This window comes from Microtus pennsylvanicus, chromosome 7 (assembly GCF_037038515.1).
Source record: "Microtus pennsylvanicus isolate mMicPen1 chromosome 7, mMicPen1.hap1, whole genome shotgun sequence".
Classification (NCBI taxonomy): Eukaryota; Metazoa; Chordata; class Mammalia; order Rodentia; family Cricetidae; genus Microtus; species Microtus pennsylvanicus.
This window is the reverse complement of record NC_134585.1, coordinates 53,734,211-53,753,572: the sequence shown is the minus strand read 5'-3', so window position 1 is coordinate 53,753,572 and position 19,362 is coordinate 53,734,211. Positions and strand designations below refer to the sequence as shown.

The following is a 19,362-nucleotide window of genomic DNA, read 5'->3' as shown; positions in this document are numbered from 1 at the left end:
AAAGACTCTTACTAGTGAAATTAAGGAATGATTTTATTTATATATATATCAATGTATATTTGTGTGGAGGGAGGTAAACTTTTTTTAATTTTCAGTTCTATGTGCTTGTCTGTGTGTAGGTCAGGGCCAGTCTTGAGCTCCTGCTCTTCCCACCCTCACTTCCAAACATTTGAATGACAGGACTGCACCACCTATTCTAGCATTTTCATATTCACATAAATATGTGAATCTTACTTGCATTTTTTCTCTGTTTTTTAAATCTATTTTGAGAAAAATCTCAAATAGATGGAAAAGAAAAAATGACACGAGGAAAATTGATATTAGGAGAGTGTGGGGAGACTTGCGCCCAGACTTCTTGCCCCCAAAGAGACCACCAGGGAACCGGGACTTGGGTACAAAAGCAAGGTTTATTCCAAATGAGCCTAGGCATGGAACTTGTCCAGCACACTAACTCAGTGAAGGTGGGAAGAGTTCTCTTTCAGATCAGAGATTATAGGATGTTTTATACACAACTTCGCAGGACCACCAGTTTTCACCTAATTTTCATACCCGGACCTAATTGAGAACAGCAAATTCAATAAGCATTATGTAAATGAAGTATGGACATGAGTATATTCTATTCTTGGTTGGCTCGTTCCTCTCTGTTTTTGGGTTATGTAGATGAAGCATACTATGGACATATTTTTAATTGGCCAGTTCTTGGCTCTCTTTGAAGCACTGCCCTCCCTGTTGTTATTGGCTCCTGCCCTTGTCACACATGAAATGTTTATTCTTTTAGCCTAGCCTAAGCAGCGTGGTTCAGGCGGAGAGCATTTAGGTCACTCTGACACTCTGACCAGTTTTTCATTTTCAATGGGGAAAATGGTTTCCCAGAGGATTCTGTGTAACACAGCGGTGTAGTACAAATTCTAAGTGCTCTTAATAATAAAATCCCAGAGTCAGATATAGGGGTAAATTCTGAAAGACAAAGGAGCAAGCCACAACTCAACCTGGACAACTCAACCTGAAAGGGGCTAAGGTCCAATTCTACAAATTCTCAGACTGAATGGATTGCCCAGGAAACCGTGTCCACCCGCCTTATATTCTCTCTGTGTCCAGCCCTATCATTTCCTATCTCCACCTCCCTAGTGCTGGGATTAAAGGCATGAGCTTCCCAGTGCTGGGATTAAAAGTGTGAGCCTAGCTCTGTTTGTCTTGTAGCCCAGGGTGGCCTTGAACTCACAGAGATGCACCTGCTTCTGTCCTGAGTAATGGGATTAAAGGTGTGTGTCACCACTGCCTGGCCTCTATGGTTAACTAGTGGCTAGCTCCACCTCTGTTCTCCAGGTAAGCTTATTTGTTAGAGTACAAACAAAATATCACAGAGATTTTCAGGTGTTTTGAATTTCTGATTACATTTTGATTCTCTGTGTATGTGTATGCATACTTTAATATTTACCAACTCTACATAGTTACCTTACTAATAATATTAATGATCTTATTGTTCTCTGTGCTTCCAGGTCCTGGCAAAACTCGCCTGTGGACTAAACAAGCCCAACCGCCAAACTCTGGTCTCTCATGGGTCAGTCCCACAGCTATTCAGCCAGATGCCAATTCGTAAAATGTAGGTATTCAGTTTCATCATGTGAACGATCCCTGCTTGTAGTGGCTCTTGTGCCTCGTAGTGATTCAGTCTCAGAGAAAATAGGTACCAGTCAGAGAGGCAACACTGAAAAATTTATAAGCTACATTTAGGCCTTTTTTCTAGATGAATTTTCAATTTGTGGTAATCTGTGGTATATAACTAATCCTGAATTTAAGGGCAAAACAAAACTTCCAGGTGTAGTGGTGTACACCTTTAATCTTAGCATTCAAGAGACAGAGGCAAAAGGCTCTCTGAGTTGAGTCAACCTGGTTTACATATCAAGTTCCAGGACAGCCAGGACTATGTAAAAAAAAAAAAACCTGTCTCAAAACAACAACAACAACAAAAGAACTGAAAGTTAGATTGCTGATATATGCATATATGCTGTAATCCCAGCACTGGAGGGGCGGGGATGGTCAGGAGCACCACTGAGGAACTCACAGCCACATAGTGAATACTTGGTCCCCCAGGGCTGCATAGCTGGACCCTCCCCAAATAAAACTAAGGGGGCTAGGAAGATAGCTCACTGGGTAAGACACTTGTTGCCCAAGTATAAGGAGCAGAGTTCAGAATCCCTAGTACATTCATAAAAAGGCAGATGTGATTGCTTGTGCACTCCTTGTAACCTCAGTGAGGTGGAGGGAGGAGAGTGCCCTAAAGCACCTAAACTGTAGGGGATGGAGATGGGCTTTCCCAGGGCTTCGCTGGCTGCCACCCAGCCCCAGATACAGTGAAAGACCCTGTCTCAAGGAAATCATTCTGAGAATGACGACAGGACATTTAATATCCTGTAGCTTCCACGTGTGCACATATACTACACATTTCACACATACACCTGAGTTTTAGCTCTGTGCCTGACTTCCTTCTGGCTTTTTATTCAAGTGTATTAAATGTGTAACAAATAAAAATTTCACTTCTCTTGGGAGGGTGTTGAGATAAGGTCTCACTAAACAGTCTAGGCTGACCTCATTCTGGTGGTGTTCCTTCTGCCTCAACCTCCTAAATGCTAGGATTATGGGTACAAGCTTCTATATCCAGCTGGAATTTTACTTTACTATCAAATCGAGAGTTTATAAAATCTGCTTATTGAGACAGAGTTTCACTCTGTAGTCCAAGCTAGCCTGGAATTCACTATGCCACTCACTTAAAACTATTTAATTCCCCTGTTTCAGCTTACTGAATGTAATTACAGACAGAAGTCCCTTTACCTGGCTCAGTCAAGGTTTTCAGTTCTGTCAAATTGCTCTCCAATGAGGCATGAAAATGAAACTGATCTGAGAAAGGTTTATGAACTGGAGGTGACAAAGCAGCATGGAGACATTTAGCAGAAAGAAGGAAAGTTTAATATGTTCTCAGTGAACCTAGGGAGACATGAAATAGTCCGCATTGCTGAAGACACTCAACCCGAAGGACTGAGGGTAGACCAAGTACGGGTTGTAGGTCACTTCAAAGCCAGCTGGCTATGGAAAAGATTTGTTTTGGGTTTGGAACGTTTAGAGGGGTAGTTTTTATTTGTTTGTTTGTTTGTTTTTCAAGACGGTTTCTCTGTGTAGCTCTAGCTGTCCTGAAACTCACTCTGTAACTAGGCTGGCCTGGAACTCTGAGATCCCTGCTTGCCTCTGTATCCCCAATGCTGGAGTTAAAGGCGTGCACCACCTCTGCCGGGCTTGTTTGGTTTCAAGACAGGGTCTTATTATGTAGCTTTGGTTGTCCTAGAACTTACTAGGTAGAGTAGGCTGACCTCAAAAATGTGCCACTACACCTAATTTTAATCTCCAAACAGGACAGACGGTAGATTAAACACAACTGAAAATTTAATATACAAGACCATGAAAAATAAAGTTTTATGTATACTTGACTTGATAACAAATTAATGATAAATCTTTATTTATGCTTCTGTTAATCTTCCCAGCTCCCAGCTGGGAGGAGTCATCAGTTTTCTTCATTTGTACTCTGTGTGCATGTGTGTGGGAGTACAGGTGCACTCATTGAGATGGGGGCTCAGGGGTCAGACTCTAACCATCAGCACCTTTACTTGCTGAGCTCTCTAGCCCTTGGCTTTATGCTGTACAGTAAGAGTCTGCCGAACAAAAACATTCTCTGATCTCTGAATCTTTGGGAGAGCTGCTTGGAGCAACAGAATGTCTTGGTTTTTGTTAACTGTGTATTTAAATGTGACCTAAAAATTCCTTCTCTTTATTGTTTAGCCGCAGTCTTGGAGGAAAACTCGGGGCTTCTGTCATTGAAATCCTTGGGATAGAATACATGGGTGAACTGACCCAGTTCACTGAAGCCCAGCTACAGAACCATTTTGGAGAGAAGAACGGGTAAGTAAGTGGTTTATAATAGTTATTATTATTATTGTTTTGGTTTTTCAAGACTGGGTTTCTCTATGCAGCCCTGGCTGTTTTGGAACTCAGAGATAACCTGCCTCTGCCTCTGCTGGGATTAAAGGTGCATGCCACCACACTTACCTGTAAGTGGTTTATATTTTTTTTTTTATTTTATTTTTACTTTATGTGCATTGGTGTCTTGGCTGCATGTGTATCTGTGTGAGGGTGTCAGAACCCATGGAACTGGAGTCACAGAAAGTCTTGAGCTGCCATGTGGGTGCTGGGAATTGAACTTGGGTCCTCTGGAAGAGCATCCATCTCTTTAACCCCTGTTTATATTATTTTTCACACATAACCTTTATACGGATATTAAATTCAATATAGATAAAAGCTTTTAATAGACAGGGTCAAATAGCCCAAGCCAGATTTAAGCTTGGTATATAACCAAAGGGAGTATTGAAGTGCTGATCCTCTTGACTCTCTACCTTCCAAATTTTTAGATAACAGACATGCACCAGGATACCCAGCCTGTGTTTCATGAGGTCATTTCATGGTTTGGTCCTTTAGAATATTAGATTCCAAAGCCAGGCGGTGGTGGCACAAACTTTTAATCCCAGTACTCAGGAGGCAGAGGCAGGTGATTTCTGTGAGTTTGAGGCCAGTCTGGTCTACAAGAGCTAGTAGTTCCAGGACAGGCTCCAAAGCTACAGAGAAACCCTGTCTCGAAAAAAATAAAGAAATACCAAATATTAGATTCCACCAGACATAGTAGACTGTTATCTTAGTGTTTGGTAGACAGAACCACAAGTTCAAGATCAAAAAGAAAGGCTTGAGATAGGATTCATTGGCGGACACTTTTCTAACATGCTACAAGGCTTCTGGTTCTATCCCCAGCACCGAAAACATTCTAAAAGTAAAATAATTCAGTCTCTATGGCCAATCCCTCTAAAATAGCTTTGTCATATTCCTGGGTAGTTGATAGGAGCCTGGATATGTACTCTTTATATGTTTGTTTTTGCAATACTGGGAATTTAATCCAGGGCCTTGCACATGCTAGACAAGCATCCTACTATGAAGATTAACAGCTTTTTGCCTTTACTTTTAATTCAAGTCTTACCAAGTTGTCCAGGCAGGCTTTGAACATGTAATTCTTCTGCCTCAGATGCTCCAGGCTTGTCCTAATATATCATTTATATTTGCTATTTTGCTGATGTTATACTCAAATCTTTGTGTTTCAGCCCTAGTAAGCACAAAAAGATGAATTGGTAGCTTATTAATTGGTACTTTGCAAAGAACACAAATAGTGACTTGCTTTAGAAAATAGGATTAGTTCTCCCCTTACCAGTGTCTTACATTAGAACTATCTAAGAAGGGTAAGAGCTCTGTCAGAACTTAGGTATGTTTTATTTTAGAGATAGTTTTCTTTCTTTGGTTCTTTTTTTCCTTTTTTGAGACAGGTGTTGACTGAGGTTTCTGTCCCACCTGGTCCCATAGCTGTTCAGTCCCAAAGAAGCACACAGAAGTCTACATTAATCATAAACTGGTTGGCTATTAGCTCAGGCTTCTTATTTCTTATTGACTCTTATATCTTATATTAGCCTATTATTCTTGTCTGTGTTAGCTACATGGCTTGGTACCTTTCATCAGCAAGGCATTCTCATCTTGCTTCCTCTATCTGGGTGACTGCAGGCTAAACGTTTCCTCTTCCCAGAATTCTCCTCGTCATCCTACCTCTACTTCCTGCCTGGTTACCCCGCCTATACGTCCTGCCTGGCTACTGGCCAATCAGTGTTAAAATACAAGTGACAGGATACAGGCCATTGTCCCACAGAACCTCCCCCCCCCCTTTTATTTTTTCAAAACTAGAACTCTTAATTGAATCTCCTTTGGTTAGCTTTTCTCCTGACCATTATCCATAACTTTTAACCAACATTCTAAACAAAGGCAAACATCCATAGTCCATTTTTTTGGAATGTGGGCAGTTTTCCAGGCTACTTCCTGCTGATTGAGGGTGCAGATAATCCTATAGGGACCTAAAGAAGATTTAGAATTATGATCAAGTCCTGACTGGAGTATTTTGTGAGGCTTGATCATCTCAGCTAGCAGTCTTGAAACTATTCTGGATGCAGAACTCCAACAGAAGTCCTCTGAAAATGTTGGATCATCTGGACTCTGCTCCTATTGGAAATTTCTCAGGTGGTCTTCCTTGATCAGACCTGATTTTTCTTAGCTCAGAATGAATCCATAGCCTCTCATTTCCTGTGGAAACAAAAGCAAAATCTCTTCTCCAAAGTAACTTACCTTTTGACTTAAATTTTGAAGTCAAGGCATTTTCAAAATACATATGTTGGATTACTCCAGTAGCATTAATAATCAAATGTCTTTTAGCAGCTGTTGCTTCCTTAGCAGTCATACAATTCAAAGACAACACAACAGTATCCAGATTCTCTGTGTATTTTTCATCTTTACGTGACTTTATTTTAAACTCTATTTTATTTTTACTTTTTGGCTTTTTGAGACAGGGTTTCTCTGTGTATCTTTGGTTGTCCTTGAACTCACTGAGATCTGCCTGCCTCTGCCTCCCAAGTGTTGGGATTAAAAATGTGTGCCACCACACTCAACTATTCTCTTTCTTAAGGACTTTATTTTTTTTTCTTTCCGAAGCCTACATATATTTTTTTAACACACTCTAAACTGTTTAGAGGGGTATTTTTTTGTCTGAATCTGTCTGTAATTACTGTATATCTCTCTTTTTCTGACCACATGAGTCTTTAATTTTCTAAGTGATAATGGCTAGGATTAAAGCCGTGGCTTTGAAGGCTGGATCTACCACATTCCTTACCTTTCTGAGAGTCTAGCTTCATAGCAGAGGTACTGGTGGGAGCCATGTTTACTGCCACAACTCTGTGGAGTTTCAAGGTCTCTGATACCACCAAGAAGCATGCTGTCAGCTATTCATAAACACCATTTAAGTGTTTGGTGGTGGGACCATTTAAAAGAGCTGCAAGGTTTTTGCAGCTAAAGCTGAGTCGGGAAGCCTCTTTTAAATGAGACGTGCTTGCCTCTAACAAACAAAGCCTACCTGAGAAAATGCTGCTAAAAAGAAGCCATGCTTAACTCTGTTCTTTTTGTTTGTTTGTTTGTTTTGTTTTTCGAGACAGGGTTTCTCTGTGGCTTTGGAGCCTGTCCTGGAACTAGCTCTGTAGACCAGGCAGGTCTCGAACTCACATAGATCCGCCTGCCTCTGCCTCCCCAGTGCTGGGATTAAAGGCGTGCGCCACCATCACCCGGCCTAACTCTGTTCTTTTATGTGTAGAATTACTTCCCAAACTCTCTCAGGTTTTACGTGGATATAGTTGTCCACGTTGGCACCATTCTGTTGACTGAGGTTTCTGTCCTGCCTAGTCCCATAGCCATTCAGTTTCAAAGAAACACACAGAGGTCTACAGTAATCATAAACTGGTTGGCCTATTATCTCAGGCTTCTTAATTCTTACATCTTATATTAGCCCATTATTCTTGTCTGTGTTAGCTTTATGGCTTGGTACCTTACATCAGTGAGGCATTCTCATCTTGCTTCCTCTCTGGGTGACAACTGCAGACTGAACCTATCCTCTTTCCAGAATTTTCCTATTCTCATTTCCCTCCCTATACTTTCTGCCTGGCTACTGGCCAATCAGTGTTTTATTAAAATACAAATGATAGGGTAAAGAACATTGTCCCACAGCAGACAGGGTCTCAAGTAACACAGGCCTTGAGCTCCTTGATCCTTTACCTCCACCTTACACATACCAGGACACACCTAGCTGTTAATTTTCTTTGTTTGTAGTGCTGGGGATTGAACCTAGGGCATTGTACATGTTAGCCATGTGGTGTACCCTTGAGCTATATCCCTAGCCTCAGTCATTTGTCAGGAAGAGTATAAAAGGCTAATGTAGGTGTTTTGTTTTAACAAGGGTGCTGGGGCAGGAGGATCATGAGCTGGAGGCCAGCCTGAGCTGCACAGTTAAATGCTGTTTATAAATAGGTAAAAAAACAAGCCATGGTGGCTCTCACCTGTAACCCCAGTAGAATCACAATTTAAGGTCAGTAGACTACTGTGAGATCCTCTCTAGGAAGCAAAGAAAAAACAAGGAGAATGATCATGCTTACATCTTAATGTTGTTTGCTGGTTTTATAGATCTTGGCTGTATGCCATGTGCCGAGGGATTGAACATGATCCAGTTAAACCCAGGCAGTTACCTAAAACTATTGGCTGTAGCAAGAACTTCCCAGGGAAAACAGCTTTGGCTACTCGGGAGCAGGTAAGCAAGCTTCTGAACAGAGTACTGCCTCTCTTTAAGGAGAGAGTGGATCTTGGTAGCTGTGCAAAGTTACTGGGTTAGATGATTACCTTTATTATGGGATAAGAAAATTATAAATTTTGATGAAATTTATTTTACCAAATGGAATAGGAATTGCTTTTTTTTTTTTTAAGTTGAAATAACTAGTGTCATTTTTTCCCCTCTTCAATCTAAAAAGGTATAAGATAGGACTGGCTGAAATGGCCAGTGGAGGAGTTTCTTGTCTTTTTCTGTAGGTAGGAACTTCAAAAACCTAAAATATTATGCTTCACTCAGTTTGAGTTCTTCCTTGGAATTGGCCCACGGTAGAATTTACCCGATGGCACCAGCAGGGAAAGTGAGGTGAAAGACTTGGAGCCTGAGCCTAGGAGGGCGTACCTATAATCCCGGCACACAGGAAGCTGAATCAGTACACTAAGAGTTGGAGACCATTCTGGGTTGTAATAGCGGCTAAACAAATTATGTGTTGTGCGTGTGTGTTGGTGTGTGTACCTTTACACGCATATGTAGACAGTAGAGGAAGCTCTCAGATGTCCTGTTCTATCACCCTGCCTTATTCTCTTGTTGAACCTGAAACTATGCTGGCAGCCAGCAAATCCCAGTGACCCTATTGTCTAGTTCCACTAGTCCTGAGTTATAATAGCTCCATATGCAGCTATGCCCAACTTTGTGTTGTGGGTGCTGGGAATTCATATTCTTGTCTTCATTCTTGCACAGCATGTGCTCTTTTCCCTTTCCCCGTAATTTAAAGCCATTCTTTTTTCTTGTTGTGGAGATAAGTTTTTGCTATATAACCCAGCCATGATCTCATGACCCTTCTGCCTCAACCTCTAGAGTCTGGACCTAACTGAAAATCTTCATCTAGAGGATGACAGAGTGCTGAGATCTTCCTGATCTAGTTATAGCGACAAATCCACTGTCTGCTTCCATATGTCTACTTAAATGAAAGATTAATTTTAGTTTGTTTGTTGTTTGTTTTTTAGGTACAGTGGTGGCTCTTGCAGTTAGCCTTGGAACTTGAGGAGAGACTAACCAAAGACCGAAATGATGTAAGATTTTTTTGTCTATTAGTCTTTGGGATTTAAATGCCACGTGCTCCTTACCCTATGGAGAAGGAACAAGAAAATAGCATCAGCCTAGGAAATTTTAAGAAAGTTTGTTTGGCCAACATGGTAGTGCACACCTTTAATCCCAGCACTAGGAAGGCAGAGGCAGGTGGATCTCTATGTTGGAGGCCAGCCTGGTCTACAGAGAGAGTTCCAGGAATCCAAGGCTACACAGAGAGACCATTTCCAAAAAAAAAAGTTTGTTAAAATAGTAGTCCAGGTAGGGAGGCAGAGGTATGGATCTCTGAGTTTGAGGCTACCCTGGTTTACAGAGTGAGTTTTCAGGACAGCCAGGACTACACAGAAAAACCCTGTCTTGAAAAATCAATATAAATATATTTTTATGGTAGTCCAGGCTTAGCCTTAAACTGGCTAGTCCTCCTACCTTTAGGCTCTCAGTTTCTAGGATTATAGTCATGAGTTACCAAGCTTGGCTGAGAATTCTTTCTTTTAACACTTTCTTTTAAAATGGAACATCCTGGGGTTGGGTTGAGGGCACACCTTAGTTGGTAGAGTGTTTGCTTAGCATGCTTAAAGTTCTGAGTTTGACCCCTAGCACCCCACAAATACCAGGGGTTAAGGTCATCCTGACAAAAAAGGCGTTAGACCTCTGAGAGTTTCTCCTCTCTTTTTAAGGATCTGTGTTTTGTTTTGAGATGGTTTCTCAGTTGGCTGTGCTGGAACGCAGAGTGATCCACCTGCTTCTACCTCCCAAGTGCTAGGATGGGTTATGGTCTACTCCCTGCCCCGATTATATGTGCTTCATATACATAAAGTATATCCAAGTGTACAATTCAATGGTTTTAGCACCTTCCAGAGTTGTATAACTCCAATCAGTTTTTTTTGTTTGGTTTGGGTTTTTGGTTTTTGGGGTTTTTTTGTTGTTGTTGGTGGTGGTGGTGGGTTTTTTTGTTTTGTTTTTGAGACAGGCACTCCCTGTGTATACCTGGTTGGCCTGAATGTAACATTATACAGACTAGGCTGTCTTTGAACTGATAGATCTGTCTTCCTGCCTCTGCTTCCTGAGTTCTGGACTACAGGTGCATGCCACCACACCCAGATTTTCAGTCAGCTTAGTATTTTTAATTACTCCCCAGAGAAATTCTGTACCCATTAGCAGCCACTCCCCATTTCTTCCCTCATCTGAAGTCCCTGGCATCCATGTAGTATGATTTTTGAGCCAAGAACAGTGGTGCACACCTTTCATCCCATCCCTGTATGAGAGGCTGAAGTCGAACTTCTGTGACCATTCCTTCAAAAAGAAAGAAGGAAGGAAGGAAAAAGTCCTGGACATTTCATATAACTGAAATCATGCAGCCCATGGCTCTTTCGACAGTCTTGAAGAGTCTTTCACTTAGTTGACACAGGTGATAGTGTGTGTCAGTGATTACTTTTTTTAGGACTGGGTAAGAGTTATCAGTAAATAGTTATTTGGGTTATTTCTACCTTGAGTCTTTATCAGTAATGCTGTTATGAACGTTGCACATTTTCATCCTAGGGGCACAATTCACTGGGTCACATGGTAATTATGTTTAGCATTTTAAGAGATTTGGTGACTGCTTTCTGTAGTGGCTTATCATTTTAGATTCCTGCTAGCAATGTAAAGAGGAGCGATAAACATGTTATGGGAGCCCGCTTGTTTGTTCCTGGCTGCTCAGCCTTGAAATAACCACACAGAAACTGTATTAATTAAATCATGCTTGGGGGCTGGAGAGATGGCTCAATGGTTAAGAGCATTGCCTGCTCTTCCAAAGGTCCTGAGTTCAATTCCCAGCAACCACGTGGTGGCTCACAACCATCTGTAATGAGATCTGGTGCTCTCTTCTGACTTGCAGGCATGCATGCAGACAGAATATTGTATAATAAATAAATAAGTAAATAAATATTTTTAAAAAATCATGCTTGGCCTATCAGCTCTAGTTTTTTAATGGCTAGCTCTTACATCTTAATTTAACCCATTTCTATTAATCTGTATATCACCATGTGGCTGTGGCTTATGGGCAAGGTTCCAGCTGTTCCCACAGTGTCTCCTGACTCTACCTTGTTTCTTCCCCATTCAGTTTAGTTTTCCCCACCTAGCTCTACTCTGCCCTATCACAGGCTCAAGACGGTTTCTTTATTAACCAATGGTACTCCCAGTATACAGAGGGGAATCCCACATCACCTCCCATTTTCTGTTTAAATAAAAAGGAAGGTTTTAACTTTAACATAATAAAACAGGTATCAATTAAGAATTACAGTTACAAGCTGGACAGTGGTTCCGCATGCCTTTAATCCCAGCACTCAGGAGGCAGAGGCAGGCGGATCCTTGTGAGTTCAAGACCACCTAGGGTCTACAAGCTAGTTCTAGAACAGGCTCCAAAACTACAAAGAAACCCTGTCTCAAAAAAAAAGTTAAAATATTTATATTTTTATCATAACTAAGGAAAACTATAAATTTTAACTCGATTAAAGACTCCGGAAGGATATACTATTATCTAAGTAAACAGAAAGTGTATTGTAAGCAACTTCCAAAACTCTAAACTCTAGAATTGACAGAGCCATCCACTGTCTGGACAGTCACCCAAAGCTTTTTGGTAACATTGTAGGCACCCATCTTCAACCTGCAGGCCCATAGTATCCAAGCAGACTTTTCCATGAAGCAGGAAATTTTACAGACAGTTTCACCTATATTGGCAGTTTGTCAGTCACTTTTTTCTGTATCCTGTAGAATGTCTGGCAGACTCTTTCATGAAGCAGGAACCCTGAAGGACCGTCTGACCTTTAGACAGGTTCTGCACTTCCAGTTCATACAGCATAACATTAAGCAGTCCGGGCAAGAGCAGTTTCTTGCCCAATGGCTAGCAAACTCCATCAGGAGCCTCTTTGGTACCCATCTTTCTCTTGAAGTTATTGGTGCTGCCAGGGCAGATATGTCTCATTATCATGAAAAATCTTAAGTTTTTAAAACATTTAAATGTCATATTTTGTTAGCTTTTGAAAGATTTGAAGAGCTGGGCGGTGGTGGCGCACGCCTTTAATCCCAGCACTTGGGAGGCAGAGGCAGGCGGATCTCTTTTAATCCCAGCACTTGGGAGGCAGAGGCAGGCGGATCTCTGTGAGTTCGAGACCAGCCTGGTCTACAAGAGCTAGTTCCAGGACAGGCTCCAAAAACCACAGAGAAACCCTATCTCGAAAAAAAAAAAAAAAAAAAAGATTTGAAGAATCCCTATCTAACTGAAATATATCTCTATATCTAGAAAACCTGATTGTCTATTAATGTATTTTTAATTATACATTATATTTTTAAATAAGCTGTACAAACACAATACCTTAATCAAGAGCAGAAATGCACATACACAATATAACAAAATTGACCTTAAATTTGTATCAATAAACCAAGATCCATACCAATGCAAAGTATCCATCTCTACAGCATAGCCCCCTTTAAATGTAAAGAAACATTTATAATCAATCATTTAGGGAATTCAGACGTGTACGTACACGTGAGTGCAGGTGTCTGCAGAGGCCAGAAGATTGGATCCCTTGGAACTGAAGTTACAGGCAGTTGTGCGCCACTTGATGAGGATGCTAGGAACTGAACTCTGGTCCTAGGCTAGATTTATATTTACTCTTTTTTTGGGGTTAGGGGTAGGGGGTGTTTCAAGACAGGGTTGCTCTGTGTATCTTTGGCTGTGCTGGAACTCTGTAGACCAGGCTGGCTTCAAACTCACAGAGATCCACTTGTCTGCTTTCCGAGTGCTGGGATTAAAGGTGTGTGCCCTCCTTGATTTATATTCGTTCACTCTTAACCACTGAAGCATCTCTTGAGCTGACTCATTGTGATTTTTGTTTACTTTTTTCTTTTTTTAATGAAGCACAAATTTTCCCATATTTAAGGCTACGCTGATCTTCTCTGTATTCCAGTTTTAGTTTGTATGATGCTTAATCTGATAGCTAAACCTATTTTCATGTGGGTTTTTTGGTTGTTTGGTTTTGTTTCTAAGTCAGGGTTTCCTTGTGTAGTCCTGGCTGTGGTGGAACTCAGTCTGTAGACCAGGCTGACCTTGACTCACAGAGATCTGCCTGCCTCTGCCTCTGGAGTGCCGGGTTAAAGGTATCCACCACTACACCCAACTATTTTCATGTGGTGTATTGACCATTTATGCATCTTCCTTAGACGAATGTTAGGCTTTGCCCTAGTGCTGTGAGTGGCAGGGACCAAAGGATCACGGAGGCTTGGAGGCTGACAGCCTAGAAAGGAAAAGGCAAGCTGCAGTTCAGTGAGAGACCCTGACTTCGGGGAGTAACACTGAGAGCACTGCAGGAAGACATGTCCTCCTCTGGAGCCACATGAGTCCACGCATGGGCATATATACCCTACACAGCACGCACACACACGCACACCTATAAAAAAAAAATAAGACCATGAGGGTCTAAGCTTTAGTTTTCTCTTGCATCTCTAGGCATACATTACATCCAGCTGTAATTACAGAACTCAAATTATCCTTTGTAATCTATTCTTTAAAGATGCAAACCTCTATCTATAACTATGTTTTATAAACCACCCCCGGGTTGCACTCTTGACTCATGGAGTTTCTGGGCATTCTTGCTAGTCTGACTTTGAAAAGGAGCCTTACATAGACTTTTGACCTTACATACTCTACATAATGATCTTATTTGTTTGCTGGGTGTGGTATCCAGATGCTCTCACTTGACTGAAGAGTCTGCTGTCTCTGGAGGTATTCTACGTTATTTTCTTTTTTCCCTTTTTCTTGTTTTAGTGCTGAGGATCAAATCCAAGATCTCACGCATGCTTCTTTTTTATATAATTTATTTAATTTTACTTTTATGTACATTGGTGTGAGGGTTTCAGATCCCCCTGGAATTGGAGTTACAGCTGTGAGCTGCCATGTGGGTGCTGGGAACGCAACCCGGATCCTCTGAAAGAGCAGTCAGTCCTCTTATCCGCTGTGCCATCTCTCCAGCCCTCATATATGCTTCTTATGTCTAGAAATAGCACAAACTCTTTTTTGTGAAATCCTGTAGTCAGATTTTTATTCAGAAATTTTACTATAGTCTATGTTCTGTATTTTTTGTATCCTTTATAGTACTGAAAATATATCCTTAGTAGGTGTTTAGTGTACATTTGTATTTTATATAAATAGGTACTAGAATAGCCTCATTTTTTTTGTCTACTAAAAAAATATTTTTTTTAAAGGAAGGGTCTTACTATGCAGTAAGTACTGGGTTACCTGGAACTTGCTATGTGGACCAGGATGACTTTGAACTCACAGAGATCCATCTACCTCTGCTTCTCAGTGCTGGAATTAAAGGAGCCCTATTCTTGGATTTTAATTGAATTTCCCAATTATTGTATTATTCTACAGATGGTCTTAGTAACGATTTCTGGTCTCAATCCTTTACTTTCCACAGAATGACAGGGTGGCCACTCAGTTGGCTGTCAGTATTCGTTTTCAAGGAGACAAACGTCTGAGCAGCCTGCGCCGTTGCTGTGCCCTCACTCGCTATGATGCTCATAAGATGAGCCAGGATGCATTTGCTGCCATCAGGAACTGTAATACTTCTGGAGTCCAAACTGAGTGGTGAGGCTCCTTTTTTTGTTTGGTTTGGTTTTTGTTTTTTTAGTTTGTGTGTGTGTGTTTGTTTTTTAAGAAAAGGGCCAGGGCCGGGCGATGGTGGCGCACGCCTTTAATCCCAGCACTTGGGAGGCAGAGGCAGGCGGATCTTTGTGAGTTCGAGACCAACAGAGCTAGTTCCAGGACAGGAACCAAAACTACAGAGAAACCCTGTCTCGAAAAAACCAAAAAAAAAAAAAGGCCAGGAAGTGGTGGTGCACGCCTTTAATCCCAGCACTCAGAAGGCACAGGCAGGGGGCTGGAGAGATGGCTCAGAGGTTAAGAGCACTGCCTGCTCTTCCAAAGGTCCTGAGTTCAATTCCCAGCAACCACATGGTGGCTCACAACCATCTGTAATGAGGTCTGGTGCCCTCTTCTGGCCTGCAGGCATACACACAGAATAATGTATACATAATAAATAAATATTTAAAAAAAAAAAACAAAAGAAGGCACAGGCAGGCCGAGTTCGAGGCCAGCTTGGTCTACAAGAGCTATAGTTCTTCCAGGGCAAGCTCCAAAACTACAGAGAAACCCTGTCTTGAAAAACCAAAACCAAAAACAAAAAAGGTATTGTGTGGCTTCAATCAGTGAGCCTCTGAACTTTCACCTGAAGTAGCTTGTGACTTGACTAGCCACACCTCATAGAGAGGGTGATCAAGGGCTAAGGAAGGTGAGAAGAAAGCAAGTTCACTCACAAGGTTTTTGTTTGTTTTTCCTACATTTGATACATTCTGGGACCCAAGGGTGTAGTAGTATCTAGAAGACAACATGAACTAGTGCCAGCACGCTGCCTTCAGGGAAATGACCGCCGGTAACAGTATTAAGCTTTTTATGTCCTGAATTATCAGGAATTTTTTTTAAGATAAAGACTCCTGTATTCCAGGCAAGTAGCTAGAGATGACTATGTACATCTTTTTTGTTTGTTTTGGTTTTGGAGACAGGGTTTTGCTGTGCAGCCCTGACTTTCCTAGAACTCACTTTAGAGACCAGGAGGGCCTTGAACTCCACCTGCCTCTGTCCCCTCCCCAAGTGCTGGGGTTAAAGGCGTGTGCCAGCACACACTGGATTTTACACTTCTGATGCTCTTGCCGCCATCTCCCAAGTACTGAGATTACAGGCCAGGACTATCACCTACTTGAAGTGCTGGGATTAAAAGCGTGGCCACCCCTGCCTGGCAATAGTCTGGATCCTGAAGATTAAACCTAGGTCCTTGAACATGCGAGGCAAGTGTTCTACTACTAAGCTACACCTTCAGATTTTTCATAAGAACTTTAGGAAAGAATGAGTAAATAAATATGTAAAACATAATACAACAAATCGACCAATATCTTGAAATGTTTCCCTTTGGTTGTATTTCTCGAGACAGAGTTCTCTGTGTGACCACTCTGGCTGTCCTGGAGCTCACTGCAGACCAGACTGAGACTAGAAACCAAAAGCTTGATAGGGAATTTCATCTTGAAAAATTCTAGAGTTATGGATTAGGATAAGAATTTTTTTCCCACTTATCTTGTGTGTGTATGTGTCGTAATTTGTGTACTACTTGCGAAATATCTGAGTTGGTCCTACACACCAAACTCAGGCCATCCAGTTTGGTGGCAAGTGCCACCCCGAGCCAACTGGGGATGACCCTGAGCTATGATTTGCTTATTTCTCCTGTTGTTGTCTTGAATAAAATTTGTGTAGTCCCAAGCCAGGTGTGGTGGCACACACCTTTAATCTCAGCACTTAGGAGGCACAGTCTGACTGATCTCTGAATTCAGTGCTAGCCTGGTCTAAAGACCGAGTTCTAGGACAGACAGCCAGAGCTACACAGTGAAACTCTCTCTCAAAAAAAAAAAAAAAAAAAAAAAAAGAGCAAGGTGGTGGTGCACACCTTTAATCCCAGCACTCAGGAGGCAGAAGCAGGTGGATCTCTGTGAGTTCGAGGCCAGCCTCGTCTTAGCCTCATCCTCAGAGCGAGTCTCAGGACATGTTCCAAAGTTAGAGAAACCTTGTCTTGAAAAGGGGGTGGGGAGAAGTAATAGAATTTCCTTTCATGTAGAACCAGAACTTGTCATTCATTAATAAAATCTAGGCTCTTAAAACAGTGACTTGGTAATGTCCTTGTTCCATTACTTTGTACACAGGTCCCCTCCCCTCACGATGCTCTTCCTCTGTGCCACCAAGTTCTCTGCCTCTGCCCCTTCATCTCACACAGATATCACCGTCTTCTTGAGCAGTGACTCAAGTTGTCAGTCAAAGGTGCCAACTGCCAGCTCTGAAACTAAGACCCAGGGAACTGGTGCGGCTTTGCCCACATCTAGAAAGCCAGCCACCTCTCTGGAGTCTTTTTTTCAAAAGGCTGCCAAAAAGCAGACAGTGAAAGAGACTTCCCTTGCTCCTCTCAACACATCCACAGACAAGTCACCAGTCAAGCCCGCACTACCGTTCCAAAGCAGCCGGACTGCAGGAATCGAGCCCTTCTTCAAGCAGAAGAGGCTGTTATCACAGCAAACACAGCTTAATAGTCCTTCAGCTCCTCACTCTCCACAGAAGAACTCAGAAGCGATATCAAGCTATTTTCCCACAGTGTGTGCAGATGGTGGTCCTCTTTATGAAAGAGTGTTGAAACCACTATCTTCTAAAGCAATTTCTACAGAAAAGGATGTGGCTGGGAACAGTCCAAACATGCCTAATTCTTCTGTTTACAACTCTGAGGAGGTGGCCCACACTACAGCTGAGGACCAAATGCTCTGTGAGAAGTGTGACTCGCTGGTCCCAGTGTGGGACATGCCAGAACACATAGACTACCATTTTGCATTGGAGTTGCAGAAGTCTTTTTTGCAGCCTTGTACTTCAAAGCCCCACACTGTTCCTGCAATGTCTCCTCAGGGCAAAAGAAATCCCAAGAGTCCTTTGGCTTCCAGTAATAAACGGCTTAGGCTCCAAGGCATGCAGACACTGGAATCATTTTTTAAGCCATTGACACATTAATGCTGCCCTCTGGCTTGTAGAACTTTACAATAGTTAGTTGTAATTGAGCGATGGGATCACGTGGATTTCTCAAGGGAATCTATAAAATTGTTAATACAAAATTAGGTTCCTCTATTCCAGTGGGATCCTGATCCTGTTTCTGATCAAAATGTTTTTAATGTCTTTAGGGAGACGGTGTCGTAAAAGGTGTAAGGAGCCTGGGCAAACTCCTTCAACATTGAGCTTTCTTACTCATCTATAAAACTAAAGACCATACGTGATATATTTAGGGGTGTAACTCCTAATAACCCCCCATGCCAGGCGGTGATGGTGCACGCCTTTAATCCCAGCACTGAGGAGGCAGAGGCAGGCAGAACTCTGTGAGTTCAAGACTAGCCTGGTCTATAAGAGCAAATTCCAGGACAGACAGGGCTATACAGAGAAACCCTGTCTCACAAAAACCAAAAGACCCCCCCCCTCAAAAAAACAAACAACAACAACAAAAAAAAAAAAAAAAAAAAAAACAAAGTCCTAACTTGAAATTGGAACAGAATGGGGGAAAATTGAATGGGGATATAACTCAGTGGTGGAACACTGGCCTAGGGTAGCATGTGCAACACCCTGTCTGTGTACAATTCCCAGTACTGAGTGGGAATAAAACAAAACAGTACATTAGCCAAAAGGCTAAAGTAATGGATTTAATAAATAATCTTTTTAATGAGACGTGTAATCTTCCTTAGCCACCCAGGTGTTAGGCTTTTCTGATATGACCTTGAATTTTATATGCAAAACCAGGTAGTGGGTTAAATGAGTAGGAAGATAGCACACACCGCTCTTCCCATACTAAATACAAACCAACTTTGTTTTCCATATTTATAAATTGTGCCTTTGTATTTTACTTCAAGGGGAAGGTTTAAAGCTAACTGTGTTTAGCAGGAATTGACCTCCCTTGAATTTACTGTGGCTTTTCCCTAGCTGGGTCAGTAGCTTCTTAAAGGCAAGAATTCTGGCAGTGCCTTACACATAGTGTGTTCTTGATTATTGGTTGATGTATGTAATAAAAATTATACATGATTGCCCACACTAGGAAAATAAAAATGTACTCTTTGAGGACCTGCCTTGCACACTTTTATTTCCTCTAAATGTTCTGTTAATGTACTGGTAACTTTGGCATTGGGGTGGGTAGGCTAGGCTAAATGGTCTTCACAACTCTGATCCTCCTACTTCAGTTTTCTGTGTGCTGGAATCGTATGTGTATACAAATGTACCTGTGCAACTGTCCTCTCCTTTTGGTTGCAGTTGGGATGACTGCAAGGAGTAGTCGTAGAGAAAAATAAGGTGTGGCGAGGTGTTTTGTACATGCTTGGAATCCCAACACTTTAAAGGG

At 41.8% G+C, this 19,362-nt stretch overlaps 1 protein-coding gene across 4 annotated transcripts in view; it reads left to right on the top strand.

The window, feature by feature from the left end:
- Positions 1–18,503, top strand: part of Polh (DNA polymerase eta) — a 36,208-nt gene extending 17,705 nt beyond the window's left edge. For all 4 annotated transcript variants that reach the window (XM_075980736.1, XM_075980738.1, XM_075980739.1 and 1 more), the window contains 6 exons: positions 1,500–1,603; positions 3,832–3,951; positions 8,137–8,260; positions 9,283–9,348; positions 14,821–14,990; positions 17,150–18,503. In XM_075980736.1, the coding sequence (XP_075836851.1) occupies positions 1,500–1,603; positions 3,832–3,951; positions 8,137–8,260; positions 9,283–9,348; positions 14,821–14,990; positions 17,150–17,996 (1,431 nt within the window). In that variant the 3' untranslated portion in view covers positions 17,997–18,503. The remainder of the gene's footprint in view (positions 1–1,499; positions 1,604–3,831; positions 3,952–8,136; positions 8,261–9,282; positions 9,349–14,820; positions 14,991–17,149) is intronic.
- Positions 18,504–19,362: the final 859 nt, after the last annotated feature.